The sequence below is a fragment of the Gymnoscopelus braueri genome (genome assembly GCF_963280865.1).
Source record: "Gymnoscopelus braueri genome assembly, chromosome: 11".
In the NCBI taxonomy this organism is placed as follows: domain Eukaryota; kingdom Metazoa; phylum Chordata; class Actinopteri; order Myctophiformes; family Myctophidae; genus Gymnoscopelus; species Gymnoscopelus braueri.
The window spans coordinates 8,057,047-8,075,917 of record NC_137613.1 but is presented as its reverse complement, the minus strand read 5'-3'; the positions used below and the strand labels follow the sequence as shown (position 1 = coordinate 8,075,917).

At 45.0% G+C, this 18,871-nt stretch overlaps 1 protein-coding gene across 6 annotated transcripts in view; it reads right to left on the bottom strand.

The window, feature by feature from the left end:
• nfyc (nuclear transcription factor Y, gamma) overlaps positions 1 to 18,871 on the bottom strand; it is a 54,199-nt gene that overhangs the window by 6,854 nt on the left and 28,474 nt on the right. For 4 of the 6 annotated variants that reach the window (XM_080441519.1, XM_080441524.1, XM_080441521.1 and 1 more), the window contains exons 2-6: positions 18,089 to 18,198; positions 17,900 to 17,971; positions 15,032 to 15,145; positions 6,685 to 6,780; positions 1,828 to 1,998 (exon numbers count right to left, since the gene is read on the bottom strand). In XM_080441519.1, coding sequence (XP_080297645.1) covers positions 1,828 to 1,998; positions 6,685 to 6,780; positions 15,032 to 15,145; positions 17,900 to 17,971; positions 18,089 to 18,187 — 552 coding nt within the window. In that variant the 5' untranslated portion in view covers positions 18,188 to 18,198. The remainder of the gene's footprint in view (positions 1 to 1,827; positions 1,999 to 6,684; positions 6,781 to 15,031; positions 15,146 to 17,899; positions 17,972 to 18,088; positions 18,199 to 18,871) is intronic. The other 2 variants (XM_080441522.1, XM_080441523.1) reach the window with 1 other exon arrangement.

Genomic DNA, 18,871 nt, shown 5'->3' with positions numbered 1-18,871 from the left:
TGTGTGTGTGTGTGTGTGTGTGTGTGTGTGTGTGTGTGTACTTGTTTTACTATACTTGTGAGCATCATTAATGTCCCCACAAGTATAGTAGTATGAATGTGAGACATAGACATTGTGAGGGCCAAACATAGATCTTTTGAGTTTTAACAGCTTTTTTTACAGTCATTTTTTTGGCCATTTTCATTCGCTGTCCTAACAAGTATAGTAATAAAATCGTGTGTGTGTGTGTGTGTGTGTGCGTAGGGTGTGTTGTGATGCTGGGTGGGTCCTGCTGGTGGGAGACATTGGGCCTCCTCAGCGCACGGTGCCAAGACCAACATGGAGGAAGTTAAACGGTGTGATCTGATTCTCTGCTAGATTCTAACAGCAGCTTCACAGGACTGAGCATGGGCCACCTGCACGTGTGCACACACACATACACACACACACACACACACATACACACTAGAGTTGTCAACAGGCCTGAAAATTAAGGCCCGGCCCTTACTGGGCCCGGCGCGAAAAATTACCATACTTTTAGGCCCCGAAAACCTGAAAAGGTGTAATTATGGGCTCAATGTCCTCAAAGTCACGCATCCAGCAAGCTTTGAACTGAGCAGATTGGACCTTCCGTTCCAGAGATAATGGCCAGAACGTCTTGAAAACGGCCACTTTTGCCGATTTTCGATTGAGTTTTGGCCATTGTCTTTGTGTTCCTTTAACCATTTCACTGCCAATCACGTAGATCTACGCGAACCGATTTAAAGCCGCCACGTGCCAATCGCGTAGATCTACGTGAAGTGAAAAAATAATAATATATATATATTTATTTTTATTATTTTATTTTTTTAATAATTTTTTTTCCAATTTGACCCAAAGACCAAGGAGATATGATTAGTTGAAGATTTAGACTCCTATCCACTTCCTTGTTAACTTAAAAAGTCTGTATTTCGGCTCCTGAGTGCTTTTTTTTTTTCCAATGAAAAACTCTTGGCACTGGCTAAAAAAAAATATGAAAATAAATCTGGCAGTTAATGTGTTAATAACACGGGCTAGGAAGGTCGGACGACGACAAAACTAGATACCCGAGTAAAGTTCACTTTGAGCTGCATTACAACACATCCACTGACATGTCCGTCCGCCTTACCGTTAGGCCGCTAGGGGCAGTTGAAATGTCTTTTATTGTGGGTAATAGTCGCCTGACTAATTAGCATAGATCTTTGGTAGAGCCATATGAAATCTGTTTTATTTTTTTCCCAATTCCGTTTAATCTTTTCCCAAATTCAGTTTTCAGTTTAATATTTCTGAATTCTGTATTTTGCTTTTTATGCTCATTTTTACCATAAAAAAGTGTCTGGTAAGTGGAAATGAATAAATGTCCACAATTTAATAAGATATAACAGTCCATACATGTCTCTGAAAGAATACGCAAAAATGTTACCCAAAAGAATTCGGTCTGAGCATGCGCAAAATGGCGTCGCCCATGTATTATTATCATTTCTATCGTCTTTTTAAGACGATTTCTACGTGGATTTTATTGTTATAAAGTAGGATGTGGCCATGCAAAATGGTGGTGTCCCGTGGATTTGTAAAAATTCGCGGTAAAAAAAAATATTTTACCGCGAATATTTTTTATATTCCAAATTCTGCAATATTCCGTTTTTTTATTCCAATTCCATTTTTATTGGTCATTTCCGTGATTCCGTCCGCGATTCCGTTAACATGGATTTCATATGGCTCTAATCTTTGGGCCCAGCTCGGCCCGAAAACGTCGGGTAGGGTCGGGTAGGGTCAGGTTCGGGGCAGAATTTTGAAGAACTCACACACGTTGTTGTATTGTTTGTGTACCTGTCCTTGCTGTGGCTGTGCGATGATGATCTGTCCGGGCTGGATGGTCTGCTGTGCGTTGCCCTGCTGACCCTGGACCTGGACCTGCTGACCCTGGACCCCGGGCTGCTGGGCCAGCGTGAAGTAGTACTGGACGGGCTCGGCGGGCGCCACCTGCTGACGCACCTCCTCCTGAATGAATAAAAAAGGCAAAAATATAGAACGTCTCAAAAGACTGAAACTGTAAAATGATGATGTTTTAGCTATTATTGTCATTATAACCCATTCAAACCGAGAACGTGTCTGTGTCATTTTTTTTATTTCTTTGGGACATTAAAAAAATAGCAGATCTACAAGCTCATAGCGCGGCACCGAGTGCCGCGCTACGAGCTTGTAGATCTGCTATTTTACGAGCTTGTAGATCTGCTATTTTTTGGAAATATCGTGGATTTTTTTTTGCAAATCTATTTTTAAAGCGAACATTTGTAACTCAAATCTTTGCTTCTGGGGGATTCTACAAATGGGTCCATCTCAAAATATTTTGTTCCAGGGACCCCCCCCCCCCCCCCCCGTAGTTGTAACAGAGTTACAAATGTTCGATTTGAAAAAATATATATACATTCAAAGATTTGCACAAGTTTTCAAAAATAGCAGATCTACAAGTTCCGGTGCGCGACATGCTTCCATTAGAAGACATGCTGGCTTCTATGGAATCCAAATGACTGAAATCAGTCAACAAGGAACCCAGAGACACACACACACACACACACGCACACACGCACACGCTATCAGCCCATTACATCTCCATGAATTATTGTTGCAGGTGTAACCGTAGATGAGTGCGGCGCACGTCTGATAAATAACTGATGGGGCTCCGAGGCCAGTGGATGAGTAATGTAATCTGGACCCCAAAAGATCCATTAACACACGGACAGACAGGGCTGAGCCTCCCTCCTCCATCCAGCCTGGTCAATACAGTAGGACACCATGCCGCAACGCAGCACCGGTGCTGGAAACAAGTACTCAGATATTTTACTTGAGTAAAAGTATCAACGCTGCAACATAGGAATACTCCGTTACAAGTAAAAGTCCGGAATTCAAAATGTACCTGAGTAAAAGTACAAACGTATTGGTAAAAAAATGTACTTAAAGTACCAAAAGTACTCAAATGTTTGAAAATAGCAGATCTACAAGCTCACAACGCGTCGCATCGCGAAGCGTTGTGAGCTTGTAGATCGGCTATTTTCAAATAGCCTAGGTATAAAATAGGGCTAAAGTGGTTAACGTTTGATTTATAATATAATAATTGATAATTGCAAAGTAACCAGTAGCTAAAGTTTTCGAATAATTGAAGTGGAGTCAAAAGTACAATATTTGCCTCTGAGATGTAGTGGAGTAGAAGTAAAAGTACTGACATTTTTAAATACTCCAGTGAAGTAAAAAATACTTCAAAATTGTACTTAAGTACAGTACTTGAGTAAATGTACTTGTACACCACTGCGCAGCACTACATGCAACACTAGGCTGTTGGAACGCAGGAGTATCAGACATGTACCGGATGCAAAGAGACAACACATATTTACCATTTACCAGTGGTGGACAAAGTATATACTCAAGTAAATACTCAAGTATTCAAAAAGGACAAATTTACAAAGCACATTTTCAGAAATCTTCAGAAATAGTGAAAACGACAACAGATCTACAAGCTCTCCAGCTCTTCCATTTTCACTATGTTTGAAACGGGGCATAAGTTGTTGCTGTTATCGGATCCCTGGCAAATCAGCCATATATGCCTTAATATATTATAATTGCTCTCTATAACTAAAATTATAAATTAAAAAACACCTTAAATATTGTATTTATTATAGAAAACCAAGATTAATATGAGCATCAAAGCAATATTTTAAATACATCTTTATTAGCACATGCATTCCATACATGTCTAGGGCTGTAACTTTCCATATAGTCAGGACTCCATATAGTTTCCGAAAACTACTTAAAATGGTCCTAGAATTTAAAGGTTTTTGTTAATTTCGTACATTCTGAACCTAGTGACGTTCTAACGGTGGCTCTTCACTGGTGTCACTGTGGGCCCAGATTTTGTGTCTACTCATAACAGTTTAAATCTGACTGCCCTATTCTGGGCCCGTCATTATAGGCAAAAATAGGTAAATAGGTGAGCATGTAGATCACCTATTTCCTCTATTAACATGTAGTAATAGGACTTCAGTGGTTAAGTCGGGAGTGAAGGGTCTTGAATGACGTTAGTTGGAATTTGGTTGTGTGTGTGTGTGTGTGTGTGTGTGTGTGTGTGGGGGGGGGGGGGGTAGCAAGTACTCCAGTACTTTAACTCAAAGTACAAATTTGACGGAGCAACTTTCAACGTGTAGTTGAGTAATATTTGACCAGGAGTATCCATCTATCTATACTTTGAGTACTGGGGGTTGAGTACTTTTTCCACCACTAGGATATAGACAGTGTATCATTGGTGTCATCCAGTGAGGTGCGCTAAATACAATTAACCACTTAAACCATATATACACACACACTTCAGTTTACCAGGGACCCCCATGGGTCTATACCAGTGTTGATTTTGACAGCAAACTTTGATTTAGTTTAAGTCATATTTTAGCAATATGAAATGTTTTAGTTTTCGTCTAGTTTTAGTCGACTAAATATCATAAGATTATAGTCGACTAAATCTACAGTTGATTTAGTCGACTAAAATGTATCTTGGCGGTGCCTTGATGGCGTCGCAATGGCTGATTTTACACTTGGTTGCATGCTGAAAATAGCCAATCACCCGAGCACCCGAGTGCAACCAAACATAAAATGACTTGTCTTTTAGTACTGGATCTCTTCTCCACTAGTCCCGCCCTAACATTTTAGTGTAGTTTTTATTTGTTGACGAAATTGTTTTATTTAGTTTTCATCGATCATTTTTCGGTCATAGTTTTAGTCGAGGAAATCATCACTGGCCTATATACTTGGTCCCCTCCTTTTTCAGTGGAGCCCAGCTGGTGGTAGTGTGTCCGTGGGTCAGAGCGTAAACACCCCTCTCCCAGCTCCATGAGCACACAGCTGAGAGTGTAGGATGTTTACACTCCTGCACACGGTCTCCTGGACAACGCTCGCCTCGCCCCGGCCGGCTGCCGGCCATCTCTCTCTCTCTCTCTCTCCCTCCCTCTCTCCCTCTCTCCCTCTCTCTTACAGAAGAATCCCAGACAAACGGTTCTCTTTGCAGCGATAAGACAAGGTCACATCGTTGCTGTCGGGGCAGAACAACAAAAGATTTCATTGGCTATTCAAAAATACCAGATATACAAGCTCATAGCGCGGCACCGAGGACCAGGAAAATGGTCCTCACAATCTTTCTAATTCTACTATATTGGTGGGGACATTTGGGCCTCACAAGTGTAGTAATACAAGTATGCACTAAGCGCGTGTGCGCGCACACACACACACACACACACACACACACACACACACACACACACACACACACACACACACACACACACACACACACACACACACACACACACACACACACACACACACACACACACACACACACACACACACACACACACACACACACACACAATAGTTTGCCTGTGTGCATCAGAGTCAGAGATGGAGTGCGAGGATGTGTCTTCTGGCGTCATCATCTCCCGGACCGTGGGTTAGTTGTCGGGGGCAACAAGACGCTGCAAACATCCGACTGAAAGCCCTCTCTGCCATAAAAACCCAGCTTCCAGTCAAGGATGTTTACAGCGCCTCCTGACTGCCAGTGATGGGACGGCAGCCAAAGAGCCGGTGGGCTCCATTGACCACGGCGTCGCCTTGACAACGTTTTACGTGCGTTTGTCCAAACGGCACGCGTGACAAGAAAAAACTCACACACACACCAGTGTTGATTTTGACAGCAAGTTTTGATGTAGTTTTAGTTATAGTCTTTTGAATAAAATTCCATTTAGTTTTAGTCATATTTTGGTCACCTGAAATGTTTTACAGTTAGTCTAGTTTTAGTCGACTAAATATCATAAGATTATAGTCGACTAAATCTACAGTTGATTTAGTCGACTTCATTATTTCGGCGGTGCCTTGATGCCGTAAAATGGCTGATTTTACACTTGGTTGCATGCTGAAAATAGTCGATCTACAAGCTCACAACGTTGTGAGCTTGTAGATCTGCTATTTTCAGAGCGCAACCAAACATAAAATGACTTTTAGTTCTACTGGATCTTTTCTCCACTAGTCCCTCCATTAAAAAAAAAATCAAGTTTTTATTTGTTGACGAAACTGTCAATATATTTAGTCTCAGTTTTAGTCGTCATAGCTTAGTTTTTATTTCGTTTGTCAGTGAAAAAAGGCAGTCGACCAACATTTCTCGTCAATGTTTTAGTCGACGAAATCAACACAGACACACAGACACACACACACACACACACACACACACAAACTCAGCAGAACAGAACACACTTTTTCGATTCATCAAATAAGTGTTTTGGTTATTTATATATCAATTAATTGATTAACCACTTAAATGTTAATTTGTACTTCGTTGCGCAACGTCAGGCAAAACTAGCGAAAATACCAGATCTACAAGCTCATAGATCAGCCATTTTCACTATTTATTTATTATTTTTACATTTTTGGGAAGTTTAAAAAAAACTTTTAGCCTATAATGGACATATTAAGGATCGATTATTTTATTAATTAATTATGAATGTAATATATAATAATTTATCATTTAATAATTCTTTTTTTTTTTCATTTATTATCCATTAAATGGATGAGTTTGATTAACCCTCGCAGCCCCAGCACACACTGTTCAAGACAGCACAAGAAGTGAGCGTTTGCCCCGCCCCCCACCTGTCGTTTGGGGGGCTTCAGCTCGTCCCGGGGCACGATGTCGATCAGGAAGTCAAACTGGTCGAACTTTGTGATGGCCATGGCGATGTCGTTCCTCTGTAACACACAAAGAAGAAGAAGAAGAAGAGGAAGAGGAAGAGGGGGGTGAGTGGGGAGTAGAGCTGTGCAAAAAAAATACGGGCAATATATCCTATGCCTGGTCATGCTTGCCGAAACGTGCATCGATACAGATGGTTACTGTATTAATACGGCAGGAAAGAAATACAAGAGAGAACAGAAAATAAAACAAATAAAAAAAGAGGATATTTTAATTGCATTTATTTATAGGAACTCTCTGGGATTAGAAATATAATATTTTACTTTAAAGATCTCTGTGGGCCTGAAATGTAAGTGTTTTAACGCTTTAAGACCTGGAACACATCTGTGTCACTTTTTCATTCGAGCTAAAAAAAAAAGCATTATTTTTTACACTTTGGCTACACTTTGGCTACACTTTTGGCTAAAATAGCAGATCTACAAGCTCGTAGCGCGGCACCAGTGCCGCGCTACGAGCTTGTAGATCTGCTATTTTTGAAAAATCGAGAAAACGTGTGCAAATCCTGGAACAAAACATTTTGAGATGGGGGTCGCCGGCCAAATGCATGGGGGGCAAATATTTGGGGGTCCTCGACAGTAAAAGGTTTGAGCACCACTGATATAGAAACATACGTTTTTTTCAGAATACTGTTTGGGGAATTAGAAGACATTTGTAGAATCTGCCTCAGGTCTTAATGGGTTAATTTGTGCAATACTGCCGTTATACAGAATAATAAAGAGGGAGCCCTTATAGAAAAAAGATGGGGAAAGAAAGAAGGAGGGATGGGGGGGGGGGGGGGGTTAGTCCAGTCCAGTGATGAGTCCAGTGCCTTTGATTCAATAAGCCAGCAGCTACCTAAATATAAACCTGGACCATTTGCTACCCGCTCAACGCTGCTCTGTTCTTTCCCAAAAATCGTCACATGACTGTGGGAGGGAGAGAGGGAGGGAGGGAGGGAGGGAGGGAGGGAGGGAGGGAGGTCGAAAGGAATCCAAACACAGTTCTCGGTAGAAGTGGAACACAAGTTGTCACTTTGACTGAGCTTTGTCTGTCACATGAGCCGTCACACAGTCACACACAAAACAACTGAATTGTGGCCATCAGTCTCCTCCTCTAACATCAGACTCCTCCTCTAACATCAGACTCCTCCTCTAACATCAGACTCCTCCTCTAACATCAGACTCCTCCTCTAACATCAGTCTCCTCCTCTAACATCAGCCTCCTCCTCTAACATCAGTCTCCTCCTCTAACATCAGACTCCTCCTCTAACATCAGACTCCTCCTCTAACATCAGACTCCTCCTCTAACATCAGCCTCCTCCTCTAACATCAGCCTCCTCCTCTAACATCAGTCTCCTCCTCTAACATCAGCCTCCTCCTCTAACATCAGTCTCCTCCTCTAACATCAGCCTCCTCCTCCTCTAACATCAGTCTCCTCCTCTAACATCAGCCTCCTCCTCCTCTAACATCAGCCTCCTCCTCCTCTAACATCAGTCTCCTCCTCTAACATCAGTCTCCTCCTCTAACATCAGCCTCCTCCTCTAACATCAGTCTCCTCCTCTAACATCAGCCTCCTCCTCTAACATCAGCCTCCTCTAACATCAGACTCCTCCTCTAACATCAGACTCCTCCTCTAACATCAGTCTCCTCCTCTAACATCAGTCTCCTCCTCTAACATCAGCCTCCTCTAACATCAGACTCCTCCTCTAACATCAGCCTCCTCCTCTAACATCAGCCTCCTCCTCTAACATCACCCTCCTCCTCTAACATCATCCTCCTCCTCTGACATCAGTCTCCTCCTCTAACATCAGCCTCCTCCTCTAACATCAGTCTCCTCCTCTGACATCAGTCTCCTCCTCTAACATCAGTCTCCTCCTCTAACATCAGCCTCCTCCTCTAACATCAGCCTCCTCTAACATCACCCTCCTCCTCTGACATCAGCCTCCTCCTCTAACATCAGTCTCCTCCTCTAACATCAGTCTCCTCCTCTAACATCAGCCTCCTCTAACATCAGACTCCTCCTCTGACATCAGTCTCCTCCTCTAACATCAGTCTCCTCCTCTAACATCAGTCTCCTCCTCTAACATCAGTCTCCTCCTCTAACATCAGCCTCCTCTAACATCAGTCTCCTCCTCTAACATCAGTCTCCTCCTCTAACATCAGTCTCCTCCTCTAACATCATCCTCCTCCTCTAACATCAGCCTCCTCTAACATCAGTCTCCTCCTCTAACATCAGCCTCCTCTAACATCAGTCTCCTCCTCTAACATCAGCCTCCTCTAACATCAGCCTCCTCCTCTAACATCAGTCTCCTCCTCTAACATCAGCCTCCTCTAACATCAGTCTCCTCCTCTAACATCAGTCTCCTCCTCTAACATCAGTCTCCTCCTCTAACATCAGCCTCCTCCTCTAACATCAGACTCCTCTAACATCAGCCTCCTCCTCTAACATCAGTCTCCTCCTCTAACATCAGCCTCCTCTAACATCAGTCTCCTCCTCTAACATCAGTCTCCTCCTCTAACATCAGCCTCCTCTAACATCAGTCTCCTCCTCTAACATCAGTCTCCTCCTCTAACATCAGTCTCCTCCTCTAACATCAGCCTCCTCCTCTAACATCAGTCTCCTCCTCTAACATCAGACTCCTCTAACATCAGCCTCCTCCTCTAACATCAGTCTCCTCCTCTAACATCAGTCTCCTCCTCTAACATCAGCCTCCTCCTCTAACATCAGTCTCCTCCTCTAACATCAGTCTCCTCCTCTAACATCAGCCTCCTCCTCTAACATCAGTCTCCTCCTCTAACATCAGCCTCCTCTAACATCAGTCTCCTCCTCTAACATCAGTCTCCTCCTCTAACATCAGTCTCCTCCTCTAACATCAGACTCCTCCTCTAACATCAGCCTCCTCCTCTAACATCAGCCTCCTCCTCTAACATCAGTCTCCTCCTCTAACATCAGACTCCTCCTCTAACATCAGTCTCCTCCTCTAACATCATCCTCCTCCTCTAACATCAGCCTCCTCTAACATCAGTCTCCTCCTCTAACATCAGCCTCCTCTAACATCAGTCTCCTCCTCTAACATCAGCCTCCTCTAACATCAGCCTCCTCCTCTAACATCAGTCTCCTCCTCTAACATCAGCCTCCTCTAACATCAGTCTCCTCCTCTAACATCAGTCTCCTCCTCTAACATCAGTCTCCTCCTCTAACATCAGCCTCCTCCTCTAACATCAGACTCCTCTAACATCAGCCTCCTCCTCTAACATCAGTCTCCTCCTCTAACATCAGCCTCCTCTAACATCAGTCTCCTCCTCTAACATCAGTCTCCTCCTCTAACATCAGCCTCCTCTAACATCAGTCTCCTCCTCTAACATCAGTCTCCTCCTCTAACATCAGTCTCCTCCTCTAACATCAGCCTCCTCCTCTAACATCAGTCTCCTCCTCTAACATCAGACTCCTCTAACATCAGCCTCCTCCTCTAACATCAGTCTCCTCCTCTAACATCAGTCTCCTCCTCTAACATCAGCCTCCTCCTCTAACATCAGTCTCCTCCTCTAACATCAGTCTCCTCCTCTAACATCAGCCTCCTCCTCTAACATCAGTCTCCTCCTCTAACATCAGCCTCCTCTAACATCAGTCTCCTCCTCTAACATCAGTCTCCTCCTCTAACATCAGTCTCCTCCTCTAACATCAGACTCCTCCTCTAACATCAGCCTCCTCCTCTAACATCAGCCTCCTCCTCTAACATCAGTCTCCTCCTCTAACATCAGACTCCTCCTCTAACATCAGTCTCCTCCTCTAACATCAGCCTCCTCCTCTAACATCAGCCTCCTCCTCTAACATCATCCTCCTCCTCTAACATCATCCTCCTCCTCTAACATCAGCCTCCTCCTCTAACATCATCCTCCTCCTCTAACATCAGTCTCCTCCTCTAACATCAGTCTCCTCCTCTAACATCAGACTCCTCCTCTAACATCAGCCTCCTCCTCTAACATCAGCCTCCTCCTCTAACATCAGACTCCTCCTCTAACATCAGACTCCTCCTCTAACATCAGCCTCCTCCTCTAACATCAGCCTCCTCCTCTAACATCAGTCTCCTCCTCTAACATCAGCCTCCTCTAACATCAGTCTCCTCCTCTAACATCAGTCTCCTCCTCTAACATCAGTCTCCTCCTCTAACATCAGCCTCCTCCTCTAACATCAGTCTCCTCCTCTAACATCAGTCTCCTCCTCTAACATCAGACTCCTCCTCTAACATCAGTCTCCTCCTCTAACATCAGACTCCTCCTCTAACATCAGCCTCCTCCTCTAACATCAGTCTCCTCCTCTAACATCAGTCTCCTCCTCTAACATCAGACTCCTCCTCTAACATCAGCCTCCTCCTCTAACATCAGTCTCCTCCTCTAACATCAGTCTCCTCCTCTAACATCAGCCTCCTCCTCTAACATCAGCCTCCTCTAACATCAGACTCCTCCTCTAACATCAGCCTCCTCTAACATCAGTCTCCTCTAACATCAGTCTCCTCCTCTAACATCAGTCTCCTCCTCTAACATCAGTCTCCTCCTCTAACATCAGTCTCCTCCTCTAACATCAGACTCTTCCTCTAACATCAGTCTCCTCCTCTAACATCAGCCTCCTCCTCTAACATCAGTCTCCTCCTCTAACATCAGTCTCCTCCTCTAACATCAGTCTCCTCCTCTAACATCAGACTCCTCCTCTAACATCAGTCTCCTCCTCTAACATCAGCCTCCTCCTCTAACATCAGTCTCCTCCTCTAACATCAGACTCCTCTAACATCAGCCTCCTCCTCTAACATCAGTCTCCTCCTCTAACATCAGTCTCCTCCTCTAACATCAGCCTCCTCCTCTAACATCAGTCTCCTCCTCTAACATCAGTCTCCTCCTCTAACATCAGTCTCCTCCTCTAACATCAGCCTCCTCTAACATCAGTCTCCTCCTCTAACATCAGTCTCCTCCTCTAACATCAGTCTCCTCCTCTAACATCAGCCTCCTCTAACATCAGTCTCCTCCTCTAACATCAGACTCCTCCTCTAACATCAGCCTCCTCCTCTAACATCAGACTCCTCCTCTAACATCAGTCTCCTCCTCTAACATCAGTCTCCTCCTCTAACATCAGTCTCCTCCTCTAACATCAGTCTCCTCCTCTAACATCAGACTCCTCCTCTAACATCAGTCTCCTCCTCTAACATCAGCCTCCTCCTCTAACATCAGCCTCCTCCTCTAACATCAGACTCCTCCTCTAACATCAGACTCCTCCTCTAACATCAGCCTCCTCCTCTAACATCAGCCTCCTCCTCTAACATCAGCCTCCTCCTCCAACTAAATACTCAGTGTGTGCAAATACCTCAAAATTGTACTTCAGTACAGTTCTTGAGTACATGTAGGCCCACTTAAAGACCTATGCCAAATCCATTTGAAAAAAATGCTTTTCACTGTTCTCAGGTCAAATATTGATATGCGATTAAAATGTGATTAATTGCGATTAATTAATTACAAAGCCTCTAATTAATTAGATACATTTTTTTAATCGAGTCCCAGCCCTAAAATATATATATTCAAAGATTTGCAGATTTTCATGATTTTAGCGGTCTGTGCCGCGCTATGAGCTTGTATATCTGCTATTTTTGAATAGCCAAACTGTAAAATAATGTTTATAGCTCAAATCTAAAATGACACTGGATGTCCTGGATAGAATGGGTTAAAAGTTCCTATTTATCACAATAACAACCCATTTTCTTTTTTCAGGTTCGTCAGAAAACACACCATACTGATATCTCAACGTTTTGCCAGTTATTTAGGGGGCTCACTTTGCATTTAACTCGTGGCCCACCAAACGGTGCTCTAACATCAACCTCCTACCGTGTGTGCGTGAGAGGAGAGAGAGTGAGAGAGAGAGCCAGTAAAACGTGCAACGTTGTCCTGACATCACAAACAAACCCCCCCCCGCAGTGTCACCCCTCCCCTCCCCCCCGCAGTGTATCCCTGTGGAATTTTCCACAGGATATTGGCAGTCAGAACCCCCCCCCCCCCCAAACCCGCCTCCACCATGGTCTATATATAGTAGACTGATTAATATCCACTAATACCAGGACACGTCCACATTTGTTGTATTGATGAGCGTTGCTATGGCGATGTGATCGGCGTGGCCCCCGGCACAATGGGATCAGAGCTCTGCGTGTGTGTGTGTGTGTGTGTGTGTGCGCGTGTGCGTGTGTGTGTGTGTGTGCGCGTGTGCGTGTGTGTGTGTGGCTTGACAGTGTGGCGGAAATAGCCAATCTATCTACGCGTGTTGTGAGTTTGTAGATCCGCTACTTTCAGCCGCCGTTTCCCCAGGTTGAACTGTGGTAAACGCATAATAAATTGCAACGTGCGTTAGCTGCACACGTCACACACACACACTGCGCCATCTGCGGTGTGTAAAATGTAATTAACACGTGTTATAACCTTCACAGTTTGGCGGGGTGCTACGTAAAAGTGTGCCGTGCTACTAGAAAGGAGGAGGCCGCTCTGTTGTTGGGGGGAGAGAAACACCTGGGACGCTCCGAGGGTGATGTTTGTTGGACATGGGGGGGCGAGAGAGAGAGAGAGAGAGAGAGGAGTAGGTGAAGCATCCTTCCTAGATGATCTGAAGAAGAGCTTTTTTTTTACCAAATCTCTCTGCCAGAAATAGCCTCATCTACCGGCTCACAAACGGGTCGTCGAAAGTTTGCCTTTTATGACATAGAACAGGGACGCTATAGGGTTCACGTTAGTCGAGTCGTTCCGCTCAATCGATACACTCTCTCCCTCTCTTTCTCACACACACACACGTGTTTGTATTACTATACTTATGAGGACATCAACATTTTAGGAAGACGATTTTATGATTGATTTACGATTTCTTTGGGGCATTTTTAACCGCAAGTCTAAAGCCGTAAAATAGCAGATCTACAAGCTCACAACGTGTCGCGCTGCGACACGTTGTGAGCTTGTAGATCGGCTATTTTACGGTGTGCGCCATCGCCGCACAACTAAGTGTAAAATGGGAAAAATCGACAACCACGACCCGCTAAACCTAACCTCTAAATGTCTGATCCTAATATTAACCCCAACCTGAATCTTTTTCTAATTGTAAACGTATCTCTAAAAAAAGAATTCAACCATAAAACAACCATTTTTCTTGCGAGGACCAGGAAAATAGTCCTCACAACGTCTGTCTCTCAAATTCTACTATACTTGTGTGAACGTTTGGTCCTCAGAAGTATAGTAATACAAACACACACAGCTAATCTCTCCGAAGTATGCGAGCGGATAAAGCTGCCTTTTTTATTTTCACTCTTTCATGTCCCGCTTCAGCGGCAGCGGTGGGTCCTCTCCCCTCTTGACATCCAGGTGTGACGAAGCTCTGCTTCTTCTTCTTCTTCCCTGGCTTTCCAAAGCGCCCGCCGCCCCCCCCCCCCCCCCCCCCCCCCTCCTCTACCTCCCAGCATCATCCCAGGATCCATGTTGAGTGGCAAAATGGCCGGAGTAGGAAAAAGTGGGTCACTGGCAAACCCGGGCCTGGCTCTGCTTTCAGAGGCCTCTCCAAGAGAGAGAGAGAGACGGAGAGAGAAGGAATTCTTCAACAGCGGGATAGAGATAGAGACCCTCCCTCAGGGGTGTGGGGGGGTGTGGGGGGGGGGTGCTGCTGGTTCTGGGACCACCACTTGCTCTCTACGATGGTTGCTCTCTCTCTGCTTGTTTGCATACAAAGTAACCAAAGTTACGCCCCGAGTGGAGAAGACCACCCAAAGCTCACTGGAGTCTCTCTCTCTCTCGTAGTGGAGTAGAAGTAAAAGTATTGGAAATTGGAAATAGTCACGTAAAGGACACATACCTCAAAATTGTACTTAAGTAAATGTACTTAGTTACTTTACACTACTGTCACTAGAGAAAAATAACTAAACGGTAACAGACCGCCGGCCGCCTTTAAAAAAGAAAATAGGTCCAGAAGAAGGAGGATGATATTAAAGACACTGTAGATGTGACAGTGATACATGGATGTAAAGATGCACACTAACGCAACAGATGAGAGACAGAGTTGCGTGGAAAAGAAGAACTCAACAAAAAGACATGATGCCCGATCTATACTCAGGCAGGCGGTGGGTGCCCTGTGACGTGCAATGAAAATACGCCATCTACAAGAGAGCTTTACTAGATCGGCCATTTTCGATGTGCAACTAAAGATAAATCAGGCCTTAGGGTCTTGCTGGTGTGTGTGTGTGTGTGTGTGTGTGTGTACCTGCAGCGTTCGTCTCTTGTTGTCCTCCGTGTGGATCCAGGCTCGGAGGGTGAGCTCTGTGATGAAGATCTGAGCCGCCTTAGCGAACAATACTGGTGCTTCGGCACTGATCATCTGTACACACACACATTATACCGTGGTTAGACACACACACACACACACACACGCACGCACGCACGTGCTTCAGTCCTAAAACTATTTTGAAGACCCTTTTAATCCTGGTTAGAATTAGATGTATTGTGTACCTGGCGTCACCAATGATATATAAACATTCATTCAGTGCAGACCTTACAAAGACCTCAGACTGAGTTTGAGACCCAAAACCACATTTACTGTATGTTGTGTATTTAAGCACAGTAATCATCCATGTACATACGTGTGTGTGTGTGTGTGTGTGTGTCTGTGTGTGTGTGTGTGTGTGTCTGTGTGTGTGTGTGTGTGTGTGTATGTATATATACAAATGTTTGTGTTGTAAGCTTAAAGATTTGTCGACTGTCGTACAAAGATGTATAGGGGCCTGCGAGTGGCTAACCCTCTCATTGTCACGAATCCCCCTCTATGCAGTGTCCTGAGAGTGGGGCGACAGTGGCGAAGGGGGTAGAGTGGCCGGGTAGAGTGAACTGGAAAACCGCAAGGTTCCCAGTTCGATCCCGGGCTGGGGGGCTCCCCCAGAGTTAGTGTTTAACCCATTAATACCTGGAACGCATCTGTGTCACTTTAGATTTCTCTGGCTATTCAAAAATAGCAGATATACAAGCTCATAGCGCGGCACCGAGTGCCGCGCTACGAGCTTGTAGATCTGCTATTTTTGAAAAATCGTGATTTTTTTTATTTATTATTTTTTTTTCAAAAAAACTTTTAGGATTTAGAAAACATTTTTAAGAATCGCCTCAGGTCTCAATGGGTTAAGTGTCCTTGAGCAAGACGCTGAACCCCTAATTGCTCCCGTTGAGCAGCCTTGCATGGTTTCCTCCGCCATTGGTGTGTGAATGGGTGAATGTAATGCACAATCTATGTAAAGCGCTTTGGATGAAAGCGCTACATAAATGCACCATTTACCATTTACATGCACTGTTTCACTTATGAGAGGAGGGGGGAGCGCTACACGCGAAATCTCGCGGGACGCGAGAATCTCGCGAGAGTTCACGCCATCAGAGCCGTTCTGTACGAAACGGCGGTTCACGTGTGACAAACGGTGCACGTGAGAGTGCCAGGACACTGCATAGAGGGGATTTGTGAAAGAAAAACGGAAGTTTGGAGCTGCTAAAATAGGCGAGTTTCGTTGTTACACATTACTCCCATTCTGTCGGTGGGAGGGGTCTCCACAAAAGGACAACAGGGGCTTCTAGGAAAAAAAAGTCAACTGCCCCTGGTATGTTGGTGAGTGATTAGTGACACATCAAAGCAAATACCGTTCAAAGAGTGGATCTCTCCTTTAACCCATTAAGACCTGAAGCCGATTCAAAAAAAAAAATCTAAATCCCATTTTTTTTTTGAAAAAAAACAAACAAAAAAAAACCACGATTTTTCAAAAATAGCAGATCTACAAGCTCATAGCGCGGCACTCGGTGCCGCGCTATGAGCTTGTATATCTGCTATTTTTGAATAGCCCAACGAAATCTAAAAATGACACACAGATGCGTTCTCAGGTCTTAAAGAGTTAATACTGACAAAACAAAAGGCACATTTTTACATGTCGTTTGTCTCGGTGAATGGCTGATGATGCATCTGTCCGGCCAAGCAAACAAGTACATCATCAAAGACCAACACAGGCCGGGCTGGACAGGACAGGACACAACCCCCCCCCCACCACCCCAGGTATCCGTACAGAAGCTGCTGCGTCAGTGCTGACAGCAGGTAGCTGTCTCTAAAGTCATCTCCTGATCTCTTTAACTCTTTAAGCCGCTACTTAACTTGATGACGGCGCAAAGGGCCCTGCGGGCTGCAGCAGCACGATATGTATCCACCGGCTCCCGCACGTACATGTTGTCCTGGGTGTGTCCTAGTCTGTGTGTGTGTGTGTGTGTGTGTGTGGACCAGGAATAGTGGTGGTGCTGGTGGTGGATGCTAAGCTGTTCTGTAGCAGAGAGCACTCCTCTTGTTCTCCTCCGACTCTCTGTGACTTAATCCATTAAGACCAGGAACGCATCAGTCTCATTTTAAGATTTCTTTGGGCTATTCAAAAATAGCAGATATTCAAAAAAATAGCAGATATCGTTATGAGCTTGTAGATCTGCTATTTTTGAAAAAATCATGAACATTTTTGCAAATCATTGAATATATATATTTTTTTAAAGCGAACATTTTTAACTCAGATCTTTGCTTCTGTGGGGGAATCCCTGGAACGAAATATTTTGAGATGGGGGTCCGTGGCCAAATACATATAATTGTGGGGGTCCTTGACATGAAAAAGTTTGAGAACCACTGATATAGAAACTTTTTTTTTTTTTTCAAAAAACTGTTTGGATTTAGAATCAAAGTTTCAAATAAGCCACTAACCTGACCGGGCTTAGAGGCTAACACTGAGGGTCCTGATGTCTGAACATCGCCCAGGATGGACGTCTTATTATGTCTGCATTAGGGGTGCAACACTTAATAGAACTACGGTAATCAGTTGAATCAACTTGGCACGACACCGTTATACGACTAAGAATAAACTATGGTGGTTAATCAGACCAATAGTTTAGTTCAGGGTTTCTCAAACTTTTTTTATACCACGACCCCCATACTATGAGGGGTTTGTTTTATACCACGACCCCCATACTATGAGGGGTTTGTTTTATACCACGACCCCATACTATGAGGGGTTTGTTTTATACCACGACCCCATGGGGTTGTCTGGTGACCACATGGATGATGGTTTCTCACCTTCACATCTTCATCCAGCTTCATGATTTTCTTGATTCGGGCCAGAGGTAACTCCTGCACTCGGAAATCCTTCTGAAACAAGACCATGGGGAGAGGTTATCTGCGTTCTTCTTCTGAAAGGAGCATTTAAAAACCACTGTGTGAGTGTGGTGGTGTGTGTGTGTGTGTGGGGGGGGGGGGGGGTCGTACCACGGTGAGGTTTCGGATCTCCTCCATGACGCGGGGCCAGAACGACTGCAGGGTCTGCTGGGCATCGCTGCCTCCCGCGCCGAACGCATCTGCAGACATCCTCTATGCTGCTGTAGGAGGAGAGAGGAGAGAGACAGAGAGGAGAGAGAGACAGAGGAGAGAGGGACAGAGGAGAGAGAGACAGAGGAGAGAGGGAGAGAGGAGAGAGACAGAGAGGAGAGAGGGACAGAGGAGAGAGAGACAGAGGAGAGAGAGACAGAGGAGAGAGGGACAGAGGAGAGAGGGAGAGAGGAGAGAGACAGAGAGGAGAGAGGGACAGAGGAGAGAGAGAGACAGAGGAGAGAGGGACAGAGGAGAGAGAGACAGAGGAGAGAGGGACAGAGGAGAGAGGGACAGAGGAGAGAGGGAGAGAGGAGAGAGGGAGAGAGGAGAGAGACAGAGAGGAGAGAGGGACAGAGGAGAGAGAGACAGAGGAGAGAGGGGACAGAGGAGAGAGGGAGAGAGGAGAGAGACAGAGAGGAGAGAGGGACAGAGGAGAGAGAGAGACAGAGGAGAGAGGGACAGAGGAGAGAGGGACAGAGGAGAGAGGGACAGAGGAGAGAGGGAGAGAGGAGAGAGGGAGAGAGGAGAGAGACAGAGAGGAGAGAGAGGACAGAGGGAGAGAGAGACAGAGGAGAGAGGGACAGAGGAGAGAGGGAGAGAGGAGAGAGACAGAGAGGAGAGAGGGACAGAGGAGAGAGAGAGACAGAGAGAGAGAGACAGAGGAGAGAGGACAGAGGAGAG